At 40.4% G+C, this 24,388-nt stretch overlaps 1 protein-coding gene, 1 long non-coding RNA gene and 1 pseudogene across 40 annotated transcripts in view; 2 read left to right on the top strand and 1 right to left on the bottom strand.

Moving 5' to 3' along the window:
• The window catches only part of LOC129472117 (myomegalin), a 239,400-nt gene that overhangs the window by 80,723 nt on the left and 134,289 nt on the right, over nt 1–24,388 (bottom strand). For 27 of the 39 annotated variants that reach the window (XM_063625854.1, XM_063625850.1, XM_063625851.1 and 24 more), the window contains one exon: nt 21,041–21,158. In XM_063625854.1, coding sequence (XP_063481924.1) covers nt 21,041–21,158 — 118 coding nt within the window. Of the gene's footprint in view, nt 1–4,378; nt 6,234–8,800; nt 9,581–21,040; nt 21,159–24,388 lie in introns of those variants that run through there. The other 12 variants (XM_063625847.1, XM_063625849.1, XM_063625858.1 and 9 more) reach the window with 3 other exon arrangements.
• LOC134734233 (uncharacterized) lies at nt 6,043–19,075 on the top strand. The gene is made up of 3 exons (XR_010117544.1): nt 6,043–6,276; nt 7,964–12,380; nt 12,677–19,075. It is a non-coding gene; the product is annotated as an uncharacterized lncRNA (long non-coding RNA).
• LOC134734930 (uncharacterized) lies at nt 18,763–18,893 on the top strand (annotated as a pseudogene).

Genomic DNA, 24,388 nt, shown 5'->3' with positions numbered 1-24,388 from the left:
AGCTTGGATTCTGGTGGTTAGTAAAGGGAGGGGGAAATAAATGGATAGATATGGATATGTTTTGAAAGTATAGCTAACAGGACTTGCTGGTGGACTGGATAGAGGGAGAGGGAAAAAAGCAGCAAGGATAATGACATCTGGAAAAATTATTTCAGATATTTGTTGTTGTGGGTATAACAGGAAGCCTTCACCCAAGGCAATATGAACTATGTCACACCATGGGCAAAGTAGCCACATTAATAGGTATTTACAACGATTCTAACTAATAAATAAATTCATCATTTACTTAATGATAAAACCATCTCTATAAAATTTGGCTTCTTACTTCTTCAGTGTAAAACAACAATAACACCTACAGTAAGATATTTTGAAATTCAAACTACAACAGGCAGAATTAAAGAAAATAGCTTCAAGTTTAAAATGGCAAGGAAGGTGGTCATATTTATTTACTTTAAACCAAATAATCTTAGAGCGGTGAAGGAAACTTTACAAACTAACCATCTGATCCAATCCTATTTTACATACAAGGAAATGGAAACTTATAGAAGTAATTAGTCCAAGGTTTCATGGGAAATCAGGAAAAATATCCAATTAAACTGAACTGGATTCCCACTCAGGTTGGGAATGTATCTCTCATTTCTGTAAACCCACTGCCTACCATAATGCCGGGAATACTGCAGAGATCAAAAGTTTTTGTTTAATGAATGAATAAGAACAATAAAAACAAACAAAAACGGGCCTTTAGTGGCTCTCTTAGAAATAAGACTGTATATAACATATATTCGAACAGCAACTTTAAAGCCAAAGAACGCCACAGGAAAATACATAATGAATCTGAATCTCATATGAATCAATCTTGACATGAATAATCATAAGAAACCTCTTTTTCTATAAATAATGTACTGACCTAAAAGTTGGAAGATATTTGTTTCTTCTTTATTTGTAATAATTTACTATTTTGCATCTCAGAAAAATGTCCTTGCAGGTAACAGTCTGCCGAAAGAGCACTTAGCAAGTCCCACTAAGCCAACAACATAATGAATTCTCGTGAAGTATCAAGTACATAAAACAGTCGCTCCTACAATGACAGTGTAGCCCATGAAATAAGTAATACCTGATTTGGTAGAATCAGTGTTACTCTCAGACACTCAGGTACTAAAATCATGTGGAAATGATAATATAATTTTAAATTGTCACTTTTGACTCAGAATTAGGACAAACGCTTTCCAGTATCAGAAAAGAGAACCGCTTCCAGGCCTACTGTTGCACAATGTGAGACTTTTAGGCTAAGGGCAGTTTTTAGACCTTTTGTGTTAACAGCAGTTTTCTTGGCACTTTCTAGTCCTCACAGTAGTGAGTTATAGATCTCAAACTGCTGTAATTGTCAACCCTATTGTTAATAATAGGAGACAGACAAGAACCATTGACTAACATAAAATTAAAGGCCTAATATTTTACCAGCATCTAATGCCAACATCTTCCAAAGGGCCTGATCCACTTCACATAACTAAAATATGAGTGGGATAAACTTACCATAGTCACAAAGGAGCAGACATTGGCATTGCAAGGTTTAAAGCAAAGATCTCCTGTTCTTTGAATTTAGATAGAAAGGGAAATTGCACATGGGCCAGAGCTCATTGCTGTTTACTAAGGGACCACACCCCTCCCATCATAGCTTTTCTAGTTCAGGGCCAGACAATAAAGAAGGGAATTACCAGCTAGAAGAAGGCTTCAAACCTTTCTTTAGATATCTGAACAGGCTTAGGTCCTCATACATAAATTCTGTAGAAGGGAAATAAATTACTTTGTATAATATCAGAATACCAGTAAGCAGAACTACACTGTTGCTATTTTTGTTTAATAAATAAGAAAGGAACAAAGAAAAAGAGGGAAAGAAGGAAAGAAAAAAAAGAGGAAAAGCAATCAGGAGGAATCCTGATGTCAATATTTAATAGTGCATAAAATATGGTAAGTGGAGGATTAAACAAAGGAATCAAAATGACCTTACAGAACAATCTTGCTCTTTAAGATAAAAGGTTTTCTCCATATTTGTGGCAGAACTGAACTAAAGGAAACATTTTTTTCTTTCATGGTTTTGTGTTTCTACAAACTAAAAAAGAGAACTACCAAAAAAAAAAAATTACATTATTTCTATTCTTTCCATATTTATTCAGAGAAATAGACAAAAACCAGTCTGCCATTGTCCCATCTAGCACTGGTTTTGTCATAAGGCTCTTAAGGAGCTTAGAAGTAACCAGATTTAAACAATAGATATGCTGCCCATTTTATTTACAAACATGTTGTGCCCAATTCATCTATTTTCCCTGACATCCTAAATTATTAGAGAAAATGGCATAATAATTAAATGCCACATTTCTTGAAGCTGAATGACATTTTCTCCCATCTCCCAATTTTTGTTTTTCTAGAAACAGTAAACAGTCTAAGTCAGGTCACAGCAGAAAGGTCATACACTACCATTTTAAAGCTCTAATGTCCAAATTTAGTGAAGTAAAGGGACTTGACCTAAAGATACAGTTACCATAGTTTATATGTGTTCATTCAGATGACAATTTTTTTCATGTAATCTCTAAAGAATCCTCCGAGCATCCTTAGGTTAGAGAAAGAGGGCTCCTGGTTTAAAATAAGTACTTACTTAAATTAATATACTTCAGACAATGGGGTTTAATGTATAGAATTAATGCGTCTTGCCTGAGAATGGTCAGAAATCTTTGTCTCTGCATGGGCTAAGTTAGTTAAACAATGAACTTTCCATATCTCCAAATTGACAGACTGCCTGAAGATGATCTTTAAAATCCTTCTCCACTCCAAAATCCAGTCACCAAAATATAGTATTTTATTTAAACATGGAGAAAAAAGATCTTGTTTTGGCTGTTATTTTCTCAGTCTTTATGTAACGTTCTACAATATTGGTCATATTTGGTGGCAGGTTGGGGGGACGAGTTTATTTCCCATCCATCCTGGCCCAACTAATTTTAGACCCTAATATGAAAACACCATGTTTAATTTGTAACGCCTATGTCTAGTCACAGAAATACTGTAAAGCCCAAATTTAGCTGCGAGGCTCCACTGAAAGAAAAAGCAAAAGAAAAGAAGTACACAGTGTTAAGCATACAATGCTTAACATTTTATACAAAATGAAAACGCACTCAACTTTTTACCTTTCATGACACTTTCATCTATGCTGTTTCTCATCTATGCTGCTTCTCATAATTTTGTGTAAATTTAAAAACTTTTCTCCTGTTTTCTGCTTAGGTTCTTATTGTGATAGACAGTATACATACCATAGAACTACTTTCCAAAAATTTCACGTGGCCATCAACAATGTCACTTATCAAGCTCTAAATTTCTGGAATGATGTTGACCGGTAGCAGGCTTTCTAAAAATGCCTTCTAGATCACATCTACCTTTGTGACAGTATCGTTAAATAAGTTGTATCAAGTGGAACATGCCAGAATGTTTCACAAAGTTTATTGAACCTAGCATTTACTGTTGCTATAGAAACAAACTACCATAGCTGAATTTAAAAGGTTGGTACAGAATCAATTGGGCAGACATGAATAGCTCAAATTAAGCAATTAAGAATTCAAGACTATAATGAATGAAACTCTCCTCTGATCCAATAATGGGTTAATCCTTTCTTAGTATCAAATATCTTCCAGTAGAACTCAGTAGAGTTCTGGCTGTGAACAGTTTATGCCTTAACCTTTTGAGTGACAATACTGTACTTGAATACTTGAATTCCTGTCTCTTTTATGAATGAGTCATCACTAATCCTCAAATGAACTATTAATTCTAATAAATATGGTCCAGATGTTATAATACTTTACTGGTGGATTAACAGGCTTTCCCCAAACCTTTTACCTTATGCTCTAATCATTTGCAGGCATTTTGCGGATGAAAGCTTTAATGCTCCGGGAAGAACTAACTAGAGAACTAACTGCCTTACAGAAAGCCATTGGGAGGAAATGTCTATAAATCTGAAAACAAGAACAAATTTTAAAAGTTGGGAAAAAAAAAAGAGGTAAGAGGAAAAGTTCTAGTGCCAGAAATGAGATTAAATGTCTTCTTTTTATAGGATAAAAGTGAAGTAGGAATCTTTACCTTTTTGTTTTAAAAGGCATACAATTTTGATAATGGGAAAGCCAACAGATTTTACAAAAAGGATTGTGAAAAGCAAATTATCTGAGTGCAAATCACGTTTACTAAATGAGTCACAGCAAAAGGTGCAGCAAAAATGGGCTCATGACTAATTTTCTCAAGTCCGGAATATTTCTAACCTCCACCTAGACCGAAATCATGTGAAGCCAGAGGCCAGCTAGCTATAATCAGAAAGGCACTATGTAGCCGTTTTGTATACCTGGACCCGGAGCGGCAAATAATCTTCACAGAGATCATCCCACAGCTCCTGCAGGTCTGAAAGCTCCAAGGGGTAACTCACAGGTGTCTTGTAAAGGGGTTTCAAGGACCTGTTAAGGAAACCGGAACTAACTCCATCTGTCATGCTAGGGCCAGGCTTGGCTCCAGGTGGGCTGGATTTCACTGGAATTGGAAGCCTGCTCCCTCGGGGGCTCTGGATGGGCTTATAATCAAGACCTTTAATCATGCTAAGAGCTAACTCCAGCTTGTGATTACACCCATGCTGCGGAGCCTGATCATCTGAACAACAGTCACACTTTCCAAGTTCCTTTGCACTTCTCTCAGTCTCCTCATCTTTCTGTTGTGGAGGGCTAGCCTGGACGCTTGCATCCAAAGATTCCACAGAGGAAGCAGGCGTCTCTTCCTCCATGCTTTCTCCATCTGGGGGTACCTTTGTGCTTGCTAAGTCGGGTGGCCCAACCTCAGACAACGCTGGTTCTTCAGTGCAAATGCTGGCCGACCACCTGCTAGAAGGGCCACAGGAGATACTTCTGGCCACCTTTCGAGGTACCTTACAAATGGCTTCATAGTCAGCATCAGCAACCCGCAAAGCTGCACAACCACGGCATCTCCTGGGTCGGTTTCCAGGGCCTTCTGAACCATGGCAGCTGTGTGGCTCCTGGATCTGATCCTCATTCTCTACCCAGCACTCAAAGCCTGAATAGGCGAAGTCCTCCTGGAGCAGTGCAGAGTATCTCGCATCGGGTAAGACGGACATGTCAACCGTCCCATTCCCCGCCTTGATCTCCGCGCCAGAGTCATCGTTATTCTTCCGATACATACTGGCAATGCAGAACTTGAGGCGATCCTTCTCCAGTAGCAGCTTTTGCAAGCGCTCAATAGAAAGCGCTTCAATCCGGGCAATAACCGTGTCGAATCGATAGATTCGATCAAGCATGAAAGCACACTTGCTGCAAGCGAACTCGGCTTTGCCATCGCGGGGAACATCCTTGCCCAAGACGTGCGAAAGCAGAACCTGGAGATTGAGCTTGGACGCCGTGTGGAAGATCCAGCGCCGCTGGTTTCCACACAGCTCTCGGGCACAGATCCTGCAAATCTCCCTCATCTTCCCTCCTAGTGGGTGCCAAGCTTCCCGAGGCGGCGGCGGCGGCAGCTACTGGGTGACCACTCAATGGCTCTTAGCCGCGCTCTGTCTTCCGCCTCGGTGGTCTCCGGTCAGCATGGCACAGCCCAGTGGGGTCCCCACTCTGCAGGGGCGCACCCCTGCCCCGCGCGCCGGCTCCGGGTACCAGAGCCGTCAGCCCCGCCCCTCGGGCAGGGGGCGGGCGTGGAAACGCCTAAGGGGATGCTGAGTGACAGAGGCGCAGGCCGCGCTCCGACCCTGCCATGTCTCCCCAGCTGTCTCTCCCGCCAGCCGCCGCGTCCTCAACGTCCTCCCCTTTTAGCAGACCGCGCTCCCGGAGCAGCAGCGGCCGGCCGCGCAGACGCAAAGCCACGGGGATTGAGGATCAGATTTCAAGATGGCGCCAGCGGCTCGGCGTCTGCGGCCTCCACAAGGCTCCTCTGGGAGCTGTAGTCCGGTCAACGGGCTCCCGGCTCTGCGCATGCGAGGTGGCCAGCGCGCCCCTCGCCCCAAATCCGGTTGCACACCTGGCTCACAGCGAGTGCGGAGCGGAAAGCACTACTGGCGCGGACCACAGCCAGCCGCTTTCATCTGCTAAGACCTCACCTGAAAGGCGCACCAGTGCCCTCAAGGATCCTCCCGCCTCTGCAGGATGTCGAGGCTCCTCCTCGCGGGGAGGAGAAAGCCGAATCCCCTCCCCCTGCATTCTCGGACAGTGCCACGTCCTCAGGCTGCCAGCCGGGCAGCGCCGCTAGGTACCGCTGCGCGCCGCCGCCGCTTCCCGCCAGCAGCCTCACCTTTCCCGGCCCCGCCCCGCCTGGGTTCTAAGGCCCTGAGGCTGCGAGGCGGGCGAGGGAAGGCTTGGTAACGGAGGGGCGGGGCCGTGCAACCCTTACCTCCACTCTGAACAGGAATGTCCAGAAAAGAGTAGAGGAGTATTTCTCCCTTGATGTGGGGAGGGTTAGCACCCTTGGGTGTCTTGCCCTACTTTAGATAAAAAAGAGCACAGAGGAGTCACCTGAGAAAGAGTCCGGCAAATACAATGTGAATCTGGTTAACCAAGATCTTGAAGATAGTAGAAGAGAAATGGGCTTTTTCAAGGATGCAGCCAGCCGCGAGTAGATTACCACCATTGAAGTCCCTTTCCCTCAGGTAGAGGGCAGTCATTATTTTAGGGCAGGGGAGGGTAGACAAACATTAACGCAAAAGACAGAGCTTCTTTCCGTAAGAGCTCGAGTGTCTGGGAATGCAGCTCGCGCCAGAAAGGACTGGGAACTTCACTGACTTCGGTGAGAACCCTGTCTTACTCAGCACTGTACAGTGGTAGGTCCTCCACCCTTGGGTCCAAAACTTAGATTGCACACAAAGAGGAGGGAAGCTGGAGCCCTGACTAGGTAGAATGCAGGTACCTCCGGCCATTTTTAATAAGGAATTCGCTTCCTGGCTTGAGAGGCATTCAGACACCTAACAAGAGGAACAACCTCAGCAATCCCTTTCAGTCCCCTAGAGCAGAACATTTCCCAGTTCTAATCATGCTAAATTTTTACTAACTTGACCTTGTAAGCTAAGGCCAGCAACATCTAAGTTTTTCTGAACCTCATCCCCAGGACAGAGTCCATACTCCTAAGCCTGAAGACATCCAAATGCCATCTCTGAGAGTTCAAAATAAGCCCCCAAACTTCTTATTGAAGACTAAATGAGATGATTTTGAGGAAATGCTTTAACCGTGCTTCGCTCATTAAATAATAGCTAATACGCTCATTAAATAATAGCTAATATTATTATTTTACTATGAATTGGAATATTTTCAGTAACTTTAAAACATTATGGGGCCCTGCCTACATAAGACTGTATTGTTCTCTTAATCACCAAAGCAAAATCTTGTAGCTCCATTGTAAGAGAAAAGGACAGTTCTTGGAGCTTTGGGCTTAGTAGGTGATATGATTTGAATATATGGCCCCACCAAATCTCATGTTGAATTGTAATCCCCAGTGTTGGAGGTGGGGCCTGGTGGGAGGTGTTTGTGGCGGGGCGGGGGGGGGCAGATCCCTCATGGGTTTGTGCTACCCTTGCAATAGTGAGTGAGTTTTTCTGAGATCTGGTCATTTAAAAGTGTGTGGTGCCTCCACCGCTCCATCTTGCTCCTGCTCTGGCCATGTGACTTGTTTGCTCCCCCTTCACCTTCCTGAAGCCTCCCCAGAAGCCAAGCAGATACCAGCACCATGCTTCCTATAAAGCCTTTAGAACTGTGAGCCAATTAAACCTCTTTTCTTTATACATTACCTGGTCTCAAGTATTTACAGCAATGCAAGAATGGCCTAATATCATAGGCTATAGAATTTTGCATATGTAGTTTCATCTACTATGTATACTCTGACTCAAAAACCAAGAATAGAAAAGCGTTTCAAGTAAAACTGCAGCTGCATTTTTGCCTGCCTCTAGGTATGTGAGCTTCAAAGTTGGAAGAAATTAAGCAACATGCTTTGGAATCTATGGTGATCTATAGAAAGGCAAAGAGTTTCTGGACTCACCCTGACTGATGGAAAGACAGACTGCCTGCCAGGACACTACCCTGCCTTACCCAGGCTTAAGTATAATCAAGATCTCATTTTTTACTGTCAATGCAAGCCACATTTTCCTATTAGGAAAATGTGAATGAAACAAAGTGCTCTTCAAGAGCAACCCCTGAATTATACTTTGGGTTATTCTCTGTTCCTCAAAAGGATTTTGCATCTAACTGATAGTCTCCAAATTTTAATGACAGTATATAGATAGCTTGGTGTAGACATACAGGTGAATACAAATGGTGAAAAGGCAATTTGCCATTGAAGAATATGTTTGCTTTAAGTAAAGATCAATATACTAAGAAAGCTATACATATCTAGACTTCCAAAAAACAGATGGGAATAAACCACTCAGCAATCAGAAAATTCGAAGATGGCACTCTGTTCACTTCCAGAGAAAATAGTTCAAAACTGTATCTCAAAGTGGATATAAGCTATTGTACTAGAATTAGTCCCTGTATGAGCATTTAGCATTATAAAATAAGGTGTTCCCAATGAAAAGATCACTGGTATATAGATAATAAAACTTGAAAATAAAAATTTAAAAATAAAACAAAAATTATGTGATAATAAATTTTGCACTCCTTGGTCCTTATCATTATTATCTTGTGGCCAAGAGTTTACAGTTGAACTGGTTACCTATGGTGGGGCTATACAAGGACATTTACTTTTTATTCTACATACTGTGTATCATTTGAATTTTGGACAATGAATGTTTATTCAGGTATTAATTTTAGATTTTATTTAATTTAGAAAACATTTTATAGTTAAAATAAGGGCTGCCAATTTAACACACTAATGTCAGGGTCTAAGTGGTAAAACTTGAACCTAAAATAAGAATTTTTATACTACATATGATAAATATATAAGAAGATAACTTATATAAACACAGTTCAAAGGGAATCCACAAGTTATTAGTAATGTTATATCTAGAGAGTGGAATTATGGACATTTACTTTCTTTTTTCCTTATTTTCTATAATTTTTTACATTATGTATTACATACTTTACATAACTTTAAGTACTTACTGCTTTTGTGATAAGAAAAAAGTAGAATTGTTACTAAGAAAAAAGGTAGATGAAACACATCTTGGTGTATTCATACAATACAATACAGTACTAGCCAGCAATCAAAAAGAATGAACTCAGAAACATGCAACATGGATACATCTCGAAAACATTTTAAGTGAAACAAGCCATATGCAAATGAGTACATCCTGTGTGATTCCATTTATTTGAAGTCTGACAACAGGTCTACAGCCGTACTACCCTGAATGCACCTGATCTTGTGTGAAGTCTAATAACAGACTATAGGAAAAACATCTATTGTGATATAAGTCAGGAAGTGGTTGAACGGTGAGAGACAGGGTGAGAAGTGATTGCAAAGGTTCACAAAGAAATTTTCTGAGGTGATGAAGCTGTTCTGTATCTTGTTTTGGGTGAAGACAACATAGGTGTGTAGAATTGTTGAAGCTCATTGAACTGGGCACTTAGATCTGTAGATTGTATACATAGGAGTAAATAAATTAAAACTATATATTGCCCCCAAAATTTTAATTTGAAGGATTTCTTTGGTAGAAAGTCACCCGCACTTTAAGAACAGTTTTGAAAATTAGGAAAATGCTATAAAATATAGCCCAAAAGAAATTCTGTAAAAGACCCAATTGCAAATTAAAAACTTAAGCCTATCCATATGAGTTTTTTTTTTTTTTGAGATGGAGCCTCACTGTGTCACCCAGGCTGGAGTGCAGTGGCACAATCTCGGCTCACTGCAACCTCTGCCTCCCGGGTTCCACTGCGCCCCACCTTAGGATAATATTTTATATGCATGTGTACACCAAACACTTACAATTGGAGCAAGGCATGTTGTTAAGGTGTGACTTAGGGCTTTTGTAATCATTTAGTATAAAATTATTACTTCTAAAACTTAGTGAAGGCACATAACGAAAAGTTTGAGAATAAGCTTCATATTATGATTAAACAAATTATTAATTTTATATATCAACAGTTCACCCTGAACATTGATTGATAAATACATTTACAAGCACTTATTTGCTTTATGGCCTAGGTTAAGTCACTTATATCTGGCTTTTAATTTCCTAATCTACAATGAAAAATGTGGAATTTAAGCAGCAGTTTTCCAACTTAAGCATGCATCAGAATCACCTGGAGGGCTTGTTAACATAAATTGTTGGGACCTACCCCCTTGAGTTTCTGACACAATAAGGTCTGGGGTGCGGCCCAAGAATTTGCATTCCTGACAAGTTCCCAGATCATGTTGATGCTGCTGTCTGGGAACCACACTTTGAAAACCACTGAATGAGAACTATCCTAAGCTGTATCAGACAACAGATCAGAACTTCTGCAGATAGACAGAAAAGCACACCAATGAAGAACTACTTACAAAATCTATGTTGAATTTAGAGAACTGTATCCGCATTTGGAACAAGATTTCTAAATATTACTGTGGTATGGGGTGTTTTGCACCATCTCTGTTTTGACCTCTAGATTTTGCAGTCACCATAGTCACTTTTGCACCCCCTGTGTGGCAACTGGGTTGTAGTGTTTCTAAGAACTACTTCTGGGCTGAGAGGGAGTTTCCAAAAGAATTGGAGAGGTGGAAAATCCCCATGGCCCAAACCAGTTGTATTAGGTTTCACTGCCCTAGTTATGACATTGGAAATAGCTATTCTAATACTAAAAACTGTGCACCAAAAGAAAAATGTGATTCTGGCAGAGAGACTAAGGCAGATGAGAAAATGCAAGAATGTCAAAGTAAAGCCAGTTAGGCTTTGTGGTAACACACAGGCAGGTGCATGATTTCCCTGTGCTCTTTGGAAACCTTTAAAAAGTCAGAAACAATCATGCTTTCCATTAATTAACACAGTAGCTTGAAATGCTTATTTTAAAGCCAGGAGATTTCCGATTCATCTGCAGATTATAGTAGTATGCTTCTCAGCAAAATCCATCTAATAGTAAACATTAGAGTCTTTCAAGTTATTAAATACGCATAGGTTGTTAAGTAAATTTTGAAGTATTTGTTAAATCAATCAATGAGCAAGAATGCAAACATACCTTTTTGTCTCTCTTCAATGAGCTTTCAGTTTAGTTAAAAGGGAGAAAAGGTGCACGCTACAGTTAGAACAATTGACTGGTAAACTAAATGGTACTGAGTTAAATTTAGTGTGAGTACAGAAAAAGTTGGGGTTAGTATGGGCTGGTATAGTTGAAGGGACAAGAGTGGCACTTGAGATGGGTGTTAGGATGAAGGAGGCCAAGGAAGGGACTCAGCAAAATAAAATAGCTTCATTAAAAGCCACGGAACTTGGGTTAAACACAGTGCTAGCCTGTAGGTAAAGGGAGATGTTGGGGATTTTTGAATGACCAGGTTCATCCATCCATACATCTAATCCTCTAGGGTTGTTCATTCAGAGAACATGTATCAAGAGCCAACTGTAAGCTAGACACTATGCTATGGAGTGCCTTGGCAATTAGAATTTGGTTAACGTTTGGCAAAGGCAAAAGAATTTGGACTTAATGTTATGCATTTAAGCAGAGAATGACATGATGAAAACCTTTTTTTAGGAAGATTACCCAGGCAACAGGCTGGATTGCACTTTTTTTGTGTGTTTTCTTTTTGTTTTTTTTTTTTTTGAGACGAAGTCTTGCTCTTGTCCCCCAGGTTGGAGTGCAATGGCACAATCTCGACTCACTGCAACCTCTGCCTCCCAGGTTCAAGAGATTCTCCTGCCTCAGCCTCCCGAGTAGCTGGGATTATAGGCACGCATCATCACACCCAGCTAATTTTGTTATTTATTTATTTTTTTTTTAGTAGAGGCCTTGAACTCCTGACCTCAGGTGATCCGCCCGCTTTGGCCTCCCAAAGTGTTGGGATTATAGGCGTGAGCCACCGTGCCTGGCCCTCTGCTTCCCTCTTTTCTAATCTGATGGTTAAGCCCTTAGCATTCCCTTGACTCTGGAACTTTTGCAGAGCAAAGAGCAGAGGCTGTTTGAAGCCAAGTGCATTTCTAGACTTTTATGAAATTCTAAGCCCACTGCAAAGATTGAGCCAGATGTTCCATTGGGGAGGAGAGGAGAGAGAAAAGTTTTTGAAGTCAACAAAGAGGAGAGAGTGACATTTCACCCAGACGGAAAGAGATTGGAGGTCAAAGAGTAACAAGTACCCACCTCCATTCCATATCAGTGCCCTGGAGAAGCAGCAGGACCTCAAAGAGGGAAGTAATGGGGTGACTTGGAGAGGCTGCACTTTAGCAGGGGATTCTGGCTCCATAAAAGGTTAAATATAGCCGGGCGCGGTGGCTCACACTTGTAATCCCAGCACTTTGGGAGGCCGAGGCGGGCGGATCACGAGGTCAGGAGATCGAGACCACGGTGAAACCCCGTCTCTACTAAAAATACAAAAAAAAATTAGCCAGGCGTGGTGGCGGGCGCCTGTAGTCCCAGCTACTTGGAGAGGCTGAGGCAGGAGAATTGCTTGAACCCGGGAGGCGGAGCTTGCAGTGAGCCGAGATTGCGCCACTGCACTCCAGCCTGGGCCACAGAGCGAGACTCTGTCTCAAAAAAAAAAAAAGTTTAAATATAACAACCTTCTAGGGTTGGCAAAACCATGCTTACGGAGGCAGGGATGCTTTAGTGGTAGATCAATGATCAGAGTAGTCTCCTTGGTGCTTTGGCACCAGGTAAAACCTAGGGACCTTTAAATAGCTGAGAAAGTAGGGAGAGGAGGAAATATCGAATGTATGAAATTGAATTTCTCACCATCCTGATTCAGACAGGGACTTTAAATTGATGACTACCATAGATTTATGAACTAAGAGTCATACACTATGAACTTTTGTTCACTGGTACTCAGTCCTAGACCCTTTTCACCTCTCTGTTCTCTTCTGGTGTCATCTCATCCTTTGCCATCTTTATACCAGTGGCTTCCAATTTATATTTTTATTGTAGAATTCTCCTCTGAGTGCCACTCTCAAATACCTGGTTACCTATTTGATATCTGCATGTGGATGTGTCATAGACATCTCAAAATTACCGTAGGAAAGACTGATCTCCTGATTGTTGTCTTCCCCTTGTTTAAAGTGCCTCCCTTTCCTCCTAATACTTTATATGAGGAGTCAGAAAACTATGGACTGTGGACCAAATCCAGCCCCCACCTGTTTGTGCAAATACAGTTTTGTTGGAACACAGCCATGTTCATTCTTACGTGTTGTGTGTGGCTGTTTTTATGCAACAATGGCAGAAACTTTACAGACTGCAAAGCTTATTTACTATCTGGCCCTATACAGAAAAAGTCTACCAATTCCTGCTCTTTGCTTTCTTCAATGTATTTATCACAATTTGAAGTTATAGATTTGTTTGATTATTTGCTTATTTATCTGTCTCCTTCATTAGAAGGTAATTCTGTAGTACCTAACAGCACCGTTGCCTAGTCATGGTAGACACTCAATTGTCATTGACTAGAATGTATGAATGAGAAAATGAACTATTATATATTAAAATTTTATTTTGGTCTTTTGCCTTAGCACAAAACTTTCATCCTTCCTTACCCTCTAATGACTTCATATCTTTTTTTTTTTTTTTTTTTTTTTCGAGACGGAGACTTGCTGTGTTACCCAGGCTGGAGTGCAGTGGCACTATCTTGGCTCACTACAACCTCCACCTCCCGGGTTCAAGCAATTCTCCTGCCTCAGCCTCCTGAGTAGCTGGGATTACAGGCATGTGCCACCACACCTGGCTAATTTTTGTATTCTTAGTAGAGACAGGGTTTCACCATGTTGGCCAGGCTGGTCTCAAACTCTTGACCTCATGATCTGCCCACCTCGGCCTCCCAAAGTGCTGGGATTACAGGTGTGAGCCACCATGCCTGGCCCTAATGACTTCATATCTTAAGTAACAGAGTGCCAAAATAATGAGTCCCCTCAATTTCTTTGCCCTCTACTCTATCCTCCTTTCAGATTAATCTTTCTAAAACAGAGCTCAGATATCACTCTCCCTCAAAGAAACCTGGAGACCCAATGACTTGTCCATTAATCATAAACTTCTTTACCTGCTTCTTAAAGTTCTCTGAATCTGGCTCCACTCTATTTTTCTGTCCCCCTATATTCTATTCCTGCTACTACTTCTCCACCCTGAACTTCCCCACCTCTATACTTCATACACTTGGAATATTCTTTTCTATCACTACCACCTCCACCTGTCAAAATCCTATCCACCCTTCAAGTATTTCCCTCAAGCTGCCTTTGAGTACCACCAAAAGACATCTTTCTCTTCTTCCATCTTCCAAAATACTTTTTGTACCTATAGTAACTTGTATGTCATTTCTCCATACTGCGTTCTCCTACTTAAGAAAAGGAACCACAGCTTTCTCATCTTGGTATCTGCTATGGTTTGAAAGTTTGTATTCCACTCCAAATTCATATGTTGAAATCCTAACCCCCAACATAATGGTATTAAGAGGTGGGGGCTTTGGGAGAGATTAGTGTCCTTATAAAAAGAGACCTCAGAGAGTTAGCTAGTCCCTTCTACCATGTGAAGACACAGCAGGAAATCCATAAACCAGAAAGTGGGCCCTCACCAGACACTGAAAATGCCAGTGCCTTGATCTTGGACTTCCCAGCCTCCAGAACTGTGAGAAATGAATTTCTATTGTTTATAAGCCACTCAGTCTATGGTATTCTGTTACAGCAACCTGAGTGGACTAAGACTGCTTCTGAAGTATTTGGAACAGTATCTTTCTAGATCTCAATAAATAATCATTGAATGAATGAATAAAGCAATGCCTTTTCTTTTCATATCTACTTAGTGAAATGCTACTCATTCCTCAGAGACTAAAATCTTTGCTTCTGACCCCAGTCCATGATGATTTTTCCTTTCTGTACTGCCTTGTATTTTTTTTTCATCAGTGACTTTCTCCTATTGCAATCTCTAGAAGGTAGAGACTAAATCCTATACAACTTTGTGTTCTTCTTCCTTCACCTAACAGTACCTTGTGCATTACAAGTGCTCAGTAAATATTTTTGATTAAGTTGTAAAGCAGCTGCCTATTTTTCCACTTCCTTTGCTGCTCAAAAGGATTAGAGCAATGATTGTTTTAGCTGCTAAGGCCTGCTTCAGAGACACATTATTAATGAAAGTTGTCTGGGAGACAGTAATGTTGAACGGGGATTTTTAAATGAGTCTCCAGCTTCAACATTCATCAACAAAAGAAGGGGATACTGAACAGCCACTCTAAAAAAAAATCTCCTTTTATGAAGTTGTCCGGAACTGCCTGAGCTACTAATCACTGCAAGGTTTTCAGTCTCTGCCTTGAGCATTTAGAGCACATTCTTGCCTTAACCTCCAAGTCAGATTTCTCCATGGTAATGCAGGAGTGTTTGCTATTTTAGGAAATACGCCTCACTGCATGCAGTACTATTTACATTAAGTTCCAAACAAGGCATAAATGCAACAGCTTGACTGTGCTAATTTGTGTGAGTGGGAAGGTCTCGCTTACTTAATGTGGGCCTCTCCCTAATTGTGTTACCCTGTTTCATTTTATAAGCCGACCACAGTGAGATTACATGTTAATAAATTTTGCTTATCTTATACTGAAGGAGAAATGCAGAGAGAGAAAAAAGGCAACAAACAAAATAAGAATTCCTCCAGACCCCCCTTTGCAAGGGCATCATTTTTTCTGCCTTCACACCCTCCAGGTCTGGTTTCATTTAAAAACTTCATTGAGATGAAGCTTCTAACATTCTGTAGAAGGAAATAATATCAATAACTGAAACAGTTGCTAGCTTTTCCCTGCAACTTTGTAGATACCTTTACTGAGGAAGAGAAAAATGCTTTGTAAACTTTATTAGATTTTCTGACTCCCTAGTGAAAAAGATGTGGACAAGATGTCACGGCCTCACATCAAAAAGCTCCTCAACACTCTGATCACACATACTATTGATCTGAATGGACATCGAGAAGGATTGGAAGGAAATATGGAATGATGTCAGTCAATGGCATATCTAGTTGGTGATACTTTTTTTGCTTTGTAAGAAGTTAATTATAGATGTTCATAAATATTGTGCAAGTGCACTCCCATTAAAATGAATGTTGTAGAATGTTTTGGTAGAATGGAAAAGGAAAACAGCTAGAAAGACTGTAAGATCAATTAAATAATCTTTATCGAAAGTGTCTGTCTTATTTGAGAGAATGAAGACTCTGAAGTGAACTTCCTGTACTCAGATATTATAGTGAGTATATTATACTCATACTCCAGACTTTCATACTGGGATCACTTGAGAAATAGTTATATCTATGGGATGTGGGGTAAATGAGCGTTCTTCACTTCGACAATTCAGACCTAGAAGTGCAAGATCTGTGAGCTCTCCTTTCTTCTAGGGCCCAACTGTTTGTGGTATTCTCAATTGTGAAGTGTAGGTGGAATTAAAGGAAGTGAATAGGTCTTTAGAACTCAAGCTCCTCCATACTCCAGCTGAATCAGTGAGGGATTCCAGGGATGGCTTCGCTGGAGATGAGGAGATTCTTTGGCCTCTGAAGAACAGGCCCAGAGCTTAGAAATTGAACTTTTGCCTTCCACATTGTAAGGGTCTTTCTTCTGTGGTGACAGTTGGCATGGCAGACAAGGTTTGAGTAGAATACAGTGGAACTATAACTGTTACAGTGGAAGTATACTGTTAGCAGACAAGGATAACACCCACAACATAGGCTCCAAGTGTCACAAATAGCAAGATTCACCATACATTACCTATGCAGAGGGGAGAGACAAAGTGCTTTGTAATTGGTTTTATAATCTTCTTTCCCCCAACCAATTCAAAGAAGAGACTTGACAAAACAGTTCATAGCTGTGTCAGATTATGATTTGCTCTCTCAAGAGGTGACATCAATTATCTGCTCTTCAAGCAATCCTCAGTTTCCACAACTAGGATTGCCTTTCTAAATGCAAATCATATGCTTTTATTCCCCTTGCTTTTTTTTTTCTGGTGCCTACAACATGAAGCCCTTAGCTCAACATTTATGGTACTTTCCAGCTATATATTTTATCATTCTCCAATACTTATTTTTGGTAACATCGATTACTCCCAATTCCTAGCTGTGTTCCACGTCACTGTATATATTGCTCCGTTTCCTCTTTTCTGCCTGGTGTATCCAGTCTTTAAGGCCCAACAGAAGGGTGACCTCCAGGTGAGTGCCTCCTTGGAGTTAATCCCTTTCAGCTGTGGGTTCCTTTAGCACCATGCGTGTATTTCTGTCTCCTCATTTATCACACTGTATTTTAGTTCTTTGTTTACATACCAGTCTTTCACTGGACTATAAACCTTTGGAAGGCTAGGACTCCCTATTCTAGTGGTACTCACTGAGCAACTGTCTCATCTCCTAGAGAGCATTTTGAAATTTTATGGGGGAGTTTCTTGTTTTTGATGTTGTCACAATGATAAGTGAGGCAAGGGATGTTACAGGACAAAGTATTGTACCAAATTCCAAATGACTTTTGAAATTTAAATGTTCCACTGGGTGATGATAAAACTGTTTACAATCATCTGAACCTAGAACTTTATATATAGGAGCATGATGTTAATTTACACTAAATTTTTCCATGAATTAAACTACTATGTAAATTGAGGGAAGACACTACCAGTCCTTGGGCCCAATTTTGTTTTCCATAAGACGTAGACCCAAAGGGAGAAACAAGGAAATATGCTATGGGAGGCTTTCTATTCTCCACACTTGAGAGGACCAACTATCAGCAGCCTCCTGTGGCAGAGCTTTCCAACGTTGGTATTCCAGCACAGTGTACCTCAGCATGGTCCACCACTGTGCAAAGATGCTGATCCCCTCAGCTCTCAGAGTGGTGCATGGGTCCTGAGGTGGCCATAAGCAATTGCCTCAAACCATGAGCAGCCATGGTCACTTATTTCAGAATACCATAGATGTACACTCATTTCCTATGAAAATGAATTTTCTATGAAAAAGGGTAGGAAACATTCTCTTATAGAACAAACAGTGCAATGTATCAGGTTTTGAAATGTACAACGTATTGGGTAATAACAATAAATTTTTATTAGGCAATGTTTAAAAAGCATATCAATTTCGTACAGTTTATATGATTTGATGCATTTCTTCTGCCCAATGGTCATGCAATATTATCCCCTGGATGCTGTACTTATTCTTGTTCTAAGCATCCTTTTAGAGTAGAATATAAATAATTTAGTCTCTTTGAAATTATAATCTTTTGCTTCTTTAAGTCTGTTCTGAAAACTGGTACCAAACCAATTCCTTAATTAGCATTGAAAATACTGAACTAAATATATTCATTTCAGTGCTTACCAAAGATGATGAAAATAAGTATATGTACAAAATATTTTAGTATTTATGTGCCTGTAAATACAAAAGGAGCAATAAAAGTGATTTCATTTCGGAAGGTGAACATTTTGAAAGAAATAATGTTCGTGTAAATTCTGAACTACTAGAATTTAGTTCTAAATAAATTAGTTCTAAATAGAATAAAATAGAATGAAATAAAATTCTGAAATAAGATAAAAATAGAATGTTAGCATTATAGGAAACTATAGAGATTATTTGAGCTAATCTTCCCATTTTATGTATATGGAAGCTGAGAAGTGACATATTCATAGTCATACAGCTAATAAATAATCAGGATGGAATCGCTTCTCGGCCCTTTGGCTAAGATCAAGTGTAGTATCTGTTCTTATCAGTTTAAATAATCAGGATGGAAATTCAATTCTTCTTATTCTCAGTTGAGCTTTTTCTAATTAAATGTATTACGAAATATTTTCAAGAGTCCCTTAAGAAAATTTCCCGTATATTTCAACATGTATCTTGCAAAAAGCCTATGAACTTCAATTTGTATTCATACTTGTAAAATTATGTTCACACACATTATTTCTTGAGTTTGTCAACCAGAGCTTTCCAACCAAAATGGAGCTGCAGTCTAAAAAGTTTATAATTGTGGCCAAGATAGTGATTTTTTTCTGCCGTCATAGTGGCCTAAGCACCCAAATTGGCCACCTCCAAGTGAGAAGCTTCATCCGTTTACCTCTATACCTTACAAATATCATTTGCTATATGTGCCATGAAATGGAAAGGTTGGGAAGCAATGGTTTAAACTAATTCTTTTTTTTTTTTTTTTTTTTTTTTGAGACGGAATCTCGCTCTGTCGCCCAGGCTGGAGTGCAGTGGCACAATCTCGGCTCACTGCAAGCTCCGCCTCCCGGGTTCACGCCATTCTCCTGCCTCAGCCTCTCCGAGTAGCTGGGACTACAGGCGCCCGCCACCACGCCCGGCTAATTTTTTTTGTATTTTTAGTAGAGACGGGGTTTCACCCTGGTCTTGATCTCCTGACCTCGTGATCCGCCCGTCTCGGCCTCCCAAAGTGCTGGGATTACAAGCGTGAGCCACCGCGCCCGGCCTGGTTTAAACTAATTCTTATCATTGCTCTTTTATCTTGACCCCAACCTTTCCATATGTGAACCAGTAAAGTAAACCACCCACATTTTGTCTTATCAGTAGTCTAAGACCAGTGCAAGAATGTAAGGATACCAGGTAATTGCTTATGTTGTTTGGGTGCAGGTATATTCTAAAGTTCTTTTAGAAAATATCTTTTTAGTAAATTAAAAGTTGAATGAAGGAGAGGAGTTCCCTTCGAGGTAACTTCCCAGAAAATCAATGCAATTATTTTTTACCACAGTGAGTTCTCTTTTCAATATTAAAACCACATTATGGCCAAGTGCGGTGGCTCACGCCTGTAATCCCAGCACTTTGGGAGGCTGAGGCGGGCAGATCACCTGAGGTCAGGAGTTCGAGACCAGCCTGGCCAACATGGTGAAACCCCATCTCTACTAAAAATACAAATATTAGCTGGGTGTGGTGGCATGCACCTGTAATCCCAGCTACTCGGGAGGCTGAGGCAGAGGTTGCAGTTAGCCGAGATCATCCCACTGCACTTCAGCCTGGGCAACAGAGTAAGGCTCCATCTCAAAAAAAAAAAAAATTTTTTTTGGAGGCAAATTTCTATCATTATCTGATACACTTGTACAGAAATAGTAATCACCATTTCATCTAGTACCCAGCATATTTTCAAGGATGTGGAAGGTTCATACTCTAATATGTACAAACAGAGAATATGCCTAGCTCATAGATGATCAATAACTGTTTATTTGAACCCATAGTTTGTATACTTTGGCACAGTATTTTACAACTTAACCCTCAAAAAAACCCCTAAAACATTGTATGTTCTATGTAATTATAAATCACTTGATGTGGCTGGCAAATTCTAAGGTGGTCCCTATAATTCTCACCCACTGGCCATCACATCTTTGTGTTATCCTCACCCCTTGAGGATGGGTAGAACCTATAACTTCTAACCAATATGGCAAAGGTGATGGAATGTCACTGCATAGTTATGCTATGTTATATGAAAAAAGTAAAGAGGTCATATAGATGTAATTAAGGCTGCTAATCAGTTGATTTTAAGTTAATGAAAAGGGATATTGTACTGCTGGGCATGACCTAATGAGCCCCTTAAAAGAGAGTCTAGAAGTGAGAAAAGTAACAGACTCTTTCTGCTGCTGGCTATGAAGAAGGAAGCTGCCATAACTTCTACAGCCACACAGCAATAAATCCTTCCAACAGCCTGAGGGAGCTTAGAAGCCGACCCTTCCCTAGGTATGCCTCCAGATGAGAAAAGAGCCCAGTCTGCAGCTTGATTTCACACTTATGAGACTCCAAACAGATCTCAGCTAAGCCATATCTGGACTCTTGACGCACAGAAAGTGTGAGATAACAAAAATAAGGTGTTTTAAACTGCTAAGTTTGTAGTAATCTGTTACACAGCAATAGATAACAAATACACTTAGATATTAAAAAGCAGGGCTTATGAAAGCATGAAGCAAGTGCTTCTGGATGTACTGACCAAACCTTACCTGCACTTCCATGCTAGTTGGCTCCTCCAACAGATGTAGCAGTTGTTGTTTCTCCCGAGACAGCTGTTCTACAAGCCTCTCCTGGGCAGCCAGGCTCTGGTTCAGTTCTTCAATTCTCCTGAAGCAAAGTAAGGACAATAATTATGACCATGAAACTATTATTACCTTATTTTTTCAGCCCATTCCAAATATAGCATGGTCTAGTACAGCAGGTTTTTACCCTTTTGGGTCATTGAACCTTTTGATACATTTCTTTAGAAAACCATGTATTTTCTGCCCAGCCCCCAAATATACACACAAACAACTTTTTGCTTACATTTTCACCAGGTTCATGGACCTCCTGAAGTTTATCCATGGATCTTTAGACCATAGGTATTTAACTCTTGGACTAAGGGCCTAGAATTTTTTGGTGGTGGTGGTAGTGGCTGTTCTATTCAAGAAACGGTTCTTGGATAACGATTTTGTGTACTCAATGCACTCTACCAAGTACCGGAAATATGAAGTTGGAAAAGAAATAATCGCTGTTTTGCAAAAATTTAAATTCCACCGGCACGTGTTTGCTAGTGATTTGGAGAGTAAGAAGACACCCAGCTACAGTCACGTACCATATACCGTTTCTGTCAACATTATGTCATCATACTGCATGTATGATGATGGTCCGATAAGATTATACTGGAGCTGAAAAATTCCTATCACCTAGTAAAGTCCTAGCTGCAGTAACATCATAGTGCAATGTATTTCTCACTTGTTTGTGGTGTTGCTGGTGTAAAGCAAACCTACTGCGCTGGCAGTTGTATACAAATATAACATATGTATAGTATGTAATAGTTGATAATAAATGTTACTGGTTTATGTATTTACTATACTATACTTTCATTGTCGTTTTAGAGTGTACTCTTTCTACTTATTAAACAAAATAACTGTAAAGTAGCCTCAGGCAGGTCCCTCAGGAGCTATTCCAGCAGAAGGCATTGTTATCATAGGAGATGACAGCTCCATGTGTGTTATTGTCCCTGAAGACCTTCCAGGGTACAAGATGTAAAGGTGGAAGACGGTGAAGTTGATGATCCTGACACTGTGTAGGCCTAGGCTTGCGTGTATGTTTGCGTCTTAGTTTTTAACAAAAAAGTCTAAAAAGTAAAAAAAAAAATTAAAAATTTAAAAACAGAATAAACCTTTTCTAGAATAAGGATATAAGGAAAATATTTTTGTATGACTATAAAATGTGTTTTAGGCCTTCACATTCATTCACTTCATTACTCACTCACTAAACCACCCAGAGCATGTTCCAGTCCTGCAAGTTCCATTTATGGTCAGTGCCCTAAACAGTTGTACTGTTTGTTATCTTTTATACAGTATTTTTACTGTATCTTTTCTATGTTTAGATACACAAATGGTTACCATTGTGTTACAATTGCCTACAGTATTCAGTACAGTAATATGCTGTACAGGTCTGTAGCCCAGAAGCCATAGGCTATACCATATAACCTAGGTGTGCAGTAGCTTATCCCATCAAGGTTTGTGTAAGTATGCTCTGTGATGGCCACACAATGAAGAATGAAATTGCCTATAGATACATTTCTCAGAACATATCCCTGTAGTTTGTGATGCATGACTGTGTATAAGCAAATAATAGTAATAGAATATAATAAATGCTACCAGAATAGAGGCACCATATAGTACATTGAGTGCTGCCATAGAGCTAGAGGATGAAAGATAAAGAAATGATTCATTTGACTTGAAGGAGTATAGCGATGCTCAGGAGAAGAAATTTTAAAGATTGAGTGGTTTCAAAGTAAACAGACAACCTACAGAATGGGAGAAAATATGTGAAAACTATGCATTGGACAAAGGTCCAGTATCCAGCATCTATAAGAAATGTAAACAAATATACAAAAGAAAAGCAACCCCATTAAAAAGTGGGCAAAGGACATAGACACTTCAAAAGACATACCTGCAGCCAACAAGCATATGATAAAAAGCTCAATAACACTGATCACTAGAGAAATGCAATCAAAACCACATGTGATACCATCTCACACCAGTCAGAATGACTGTGGTTAAAAAGTCAAAAAATAACAGATGTTAGTGAGGTTGCAGAGAAAAGGAAACATTTATACACTGTCGGTGGGAGCGTTAAATTAGTTCAACCATTGTGGAAAGCAGTATGGCAATTCCTCAAAGAACAAAAAGCAGAACTACCATTCGACCCAGCAATCCCATTTCTGGGTATACCCAGAGGAATATAAATCATTCTACCATGAAGACATATGCATGCAAATGTTCACTGCACACTATTTACAATAGCAAAGACTCGGGTGGTTTTCCAGGCTCAGAAAGAGGAGATTGAACAAAGGAACAAAGGCATGAAGACCCAGTGTACAATTTGGGAAGAGTCACTGGAACAAAGGCCCAGGGAAGAGGCAATGGCTGGAGAAGAGACTGAAAATTCAGACCCTCAGACTCGGATTAAGATGTAAAATACTGTGCTGAGGTATACAAACTATGGGTTCAAATAAACTTATTGATCATCTATGTGCTGGCATATTCTCTGTTTGTATATATTAGAACATGAACCTTCCAGGTCCTTGAAAATGTGCTCGGTACTAAATGAAATGTTTTCAGTTGTGTGTGTGTGTGTTTTTTTTTTTTTTTTTGAGAAGGAGTCTTGCTCTGTCGCCAGGCTGGAGTGCAGTGGCACAATCTTGGCTCACTGCAACCTCCATCTCCCCGGTTCAAGCGATTCTCCTGCCTCAGCCTCCCGAGTAGCTGGGACTACAGGCATGCGCCACCATGCCCAACTAATTTTTGTATTTTTAGTTGAGATGGGGTTTCACCATGTTGGCCAGGTTTGTCTCAATCTTGTGATCCGCCCACCTCGGACTCCCAAAGTGCTAGGATTACAGGTGTGAGCCACGACTCCCGGCAGAAATAACTTTAAAAACTTAAAAACATTGAGCAGGCATGGTGGCTCACACCTGTAATCCCTGTAATCCCAGCACTTTGGGAGGCCGAGGCGGGCGGATCACCTGAGGTCAGGAGTTTGAGATCAGCCTGACCAACATAGTGAAACCCTCTCTCTACTAAAAATACAAAAATTAGCTGGGTGTGGTGGTGCACGCCTGTAATCCCAGCTACTTGGGAGGCTGAGGCAGGAGAATCACTTGAACCTGGGAGGCAGAGGTTGCAGTGAGCCGAGATCTTGCCACTGTACTCCACCCTAGGCAACAGAGCGAGACTCCATCTCAAAAACAAAAACAAAAACAAAAACAAAAATTAAAAACATTATACAAATGTAAACTGCAATGATGACTAGAAGGAGGAATGTGGACTCCATATGAAATTCCC

Source organism: Symphalangus syndactylus, chromosome 12 (genome assembly GCF_028878055.3).
Source record: "Symphalangus syndactylus isolate Jambi chromosome 12, NHGRI_mSymSyn1-v2.1_pri, whole genome shotgun sequence".
NCBI classification, from domain to species: Eukaryota; Metazoa; Chordata; class Mammalia; order Primates; family Hylobatidae; genus Symphalangus; species Symphalangus syndactylus.
This window is presented reverse-complemented; position numbering and strand designations above follow the sequence as displayed.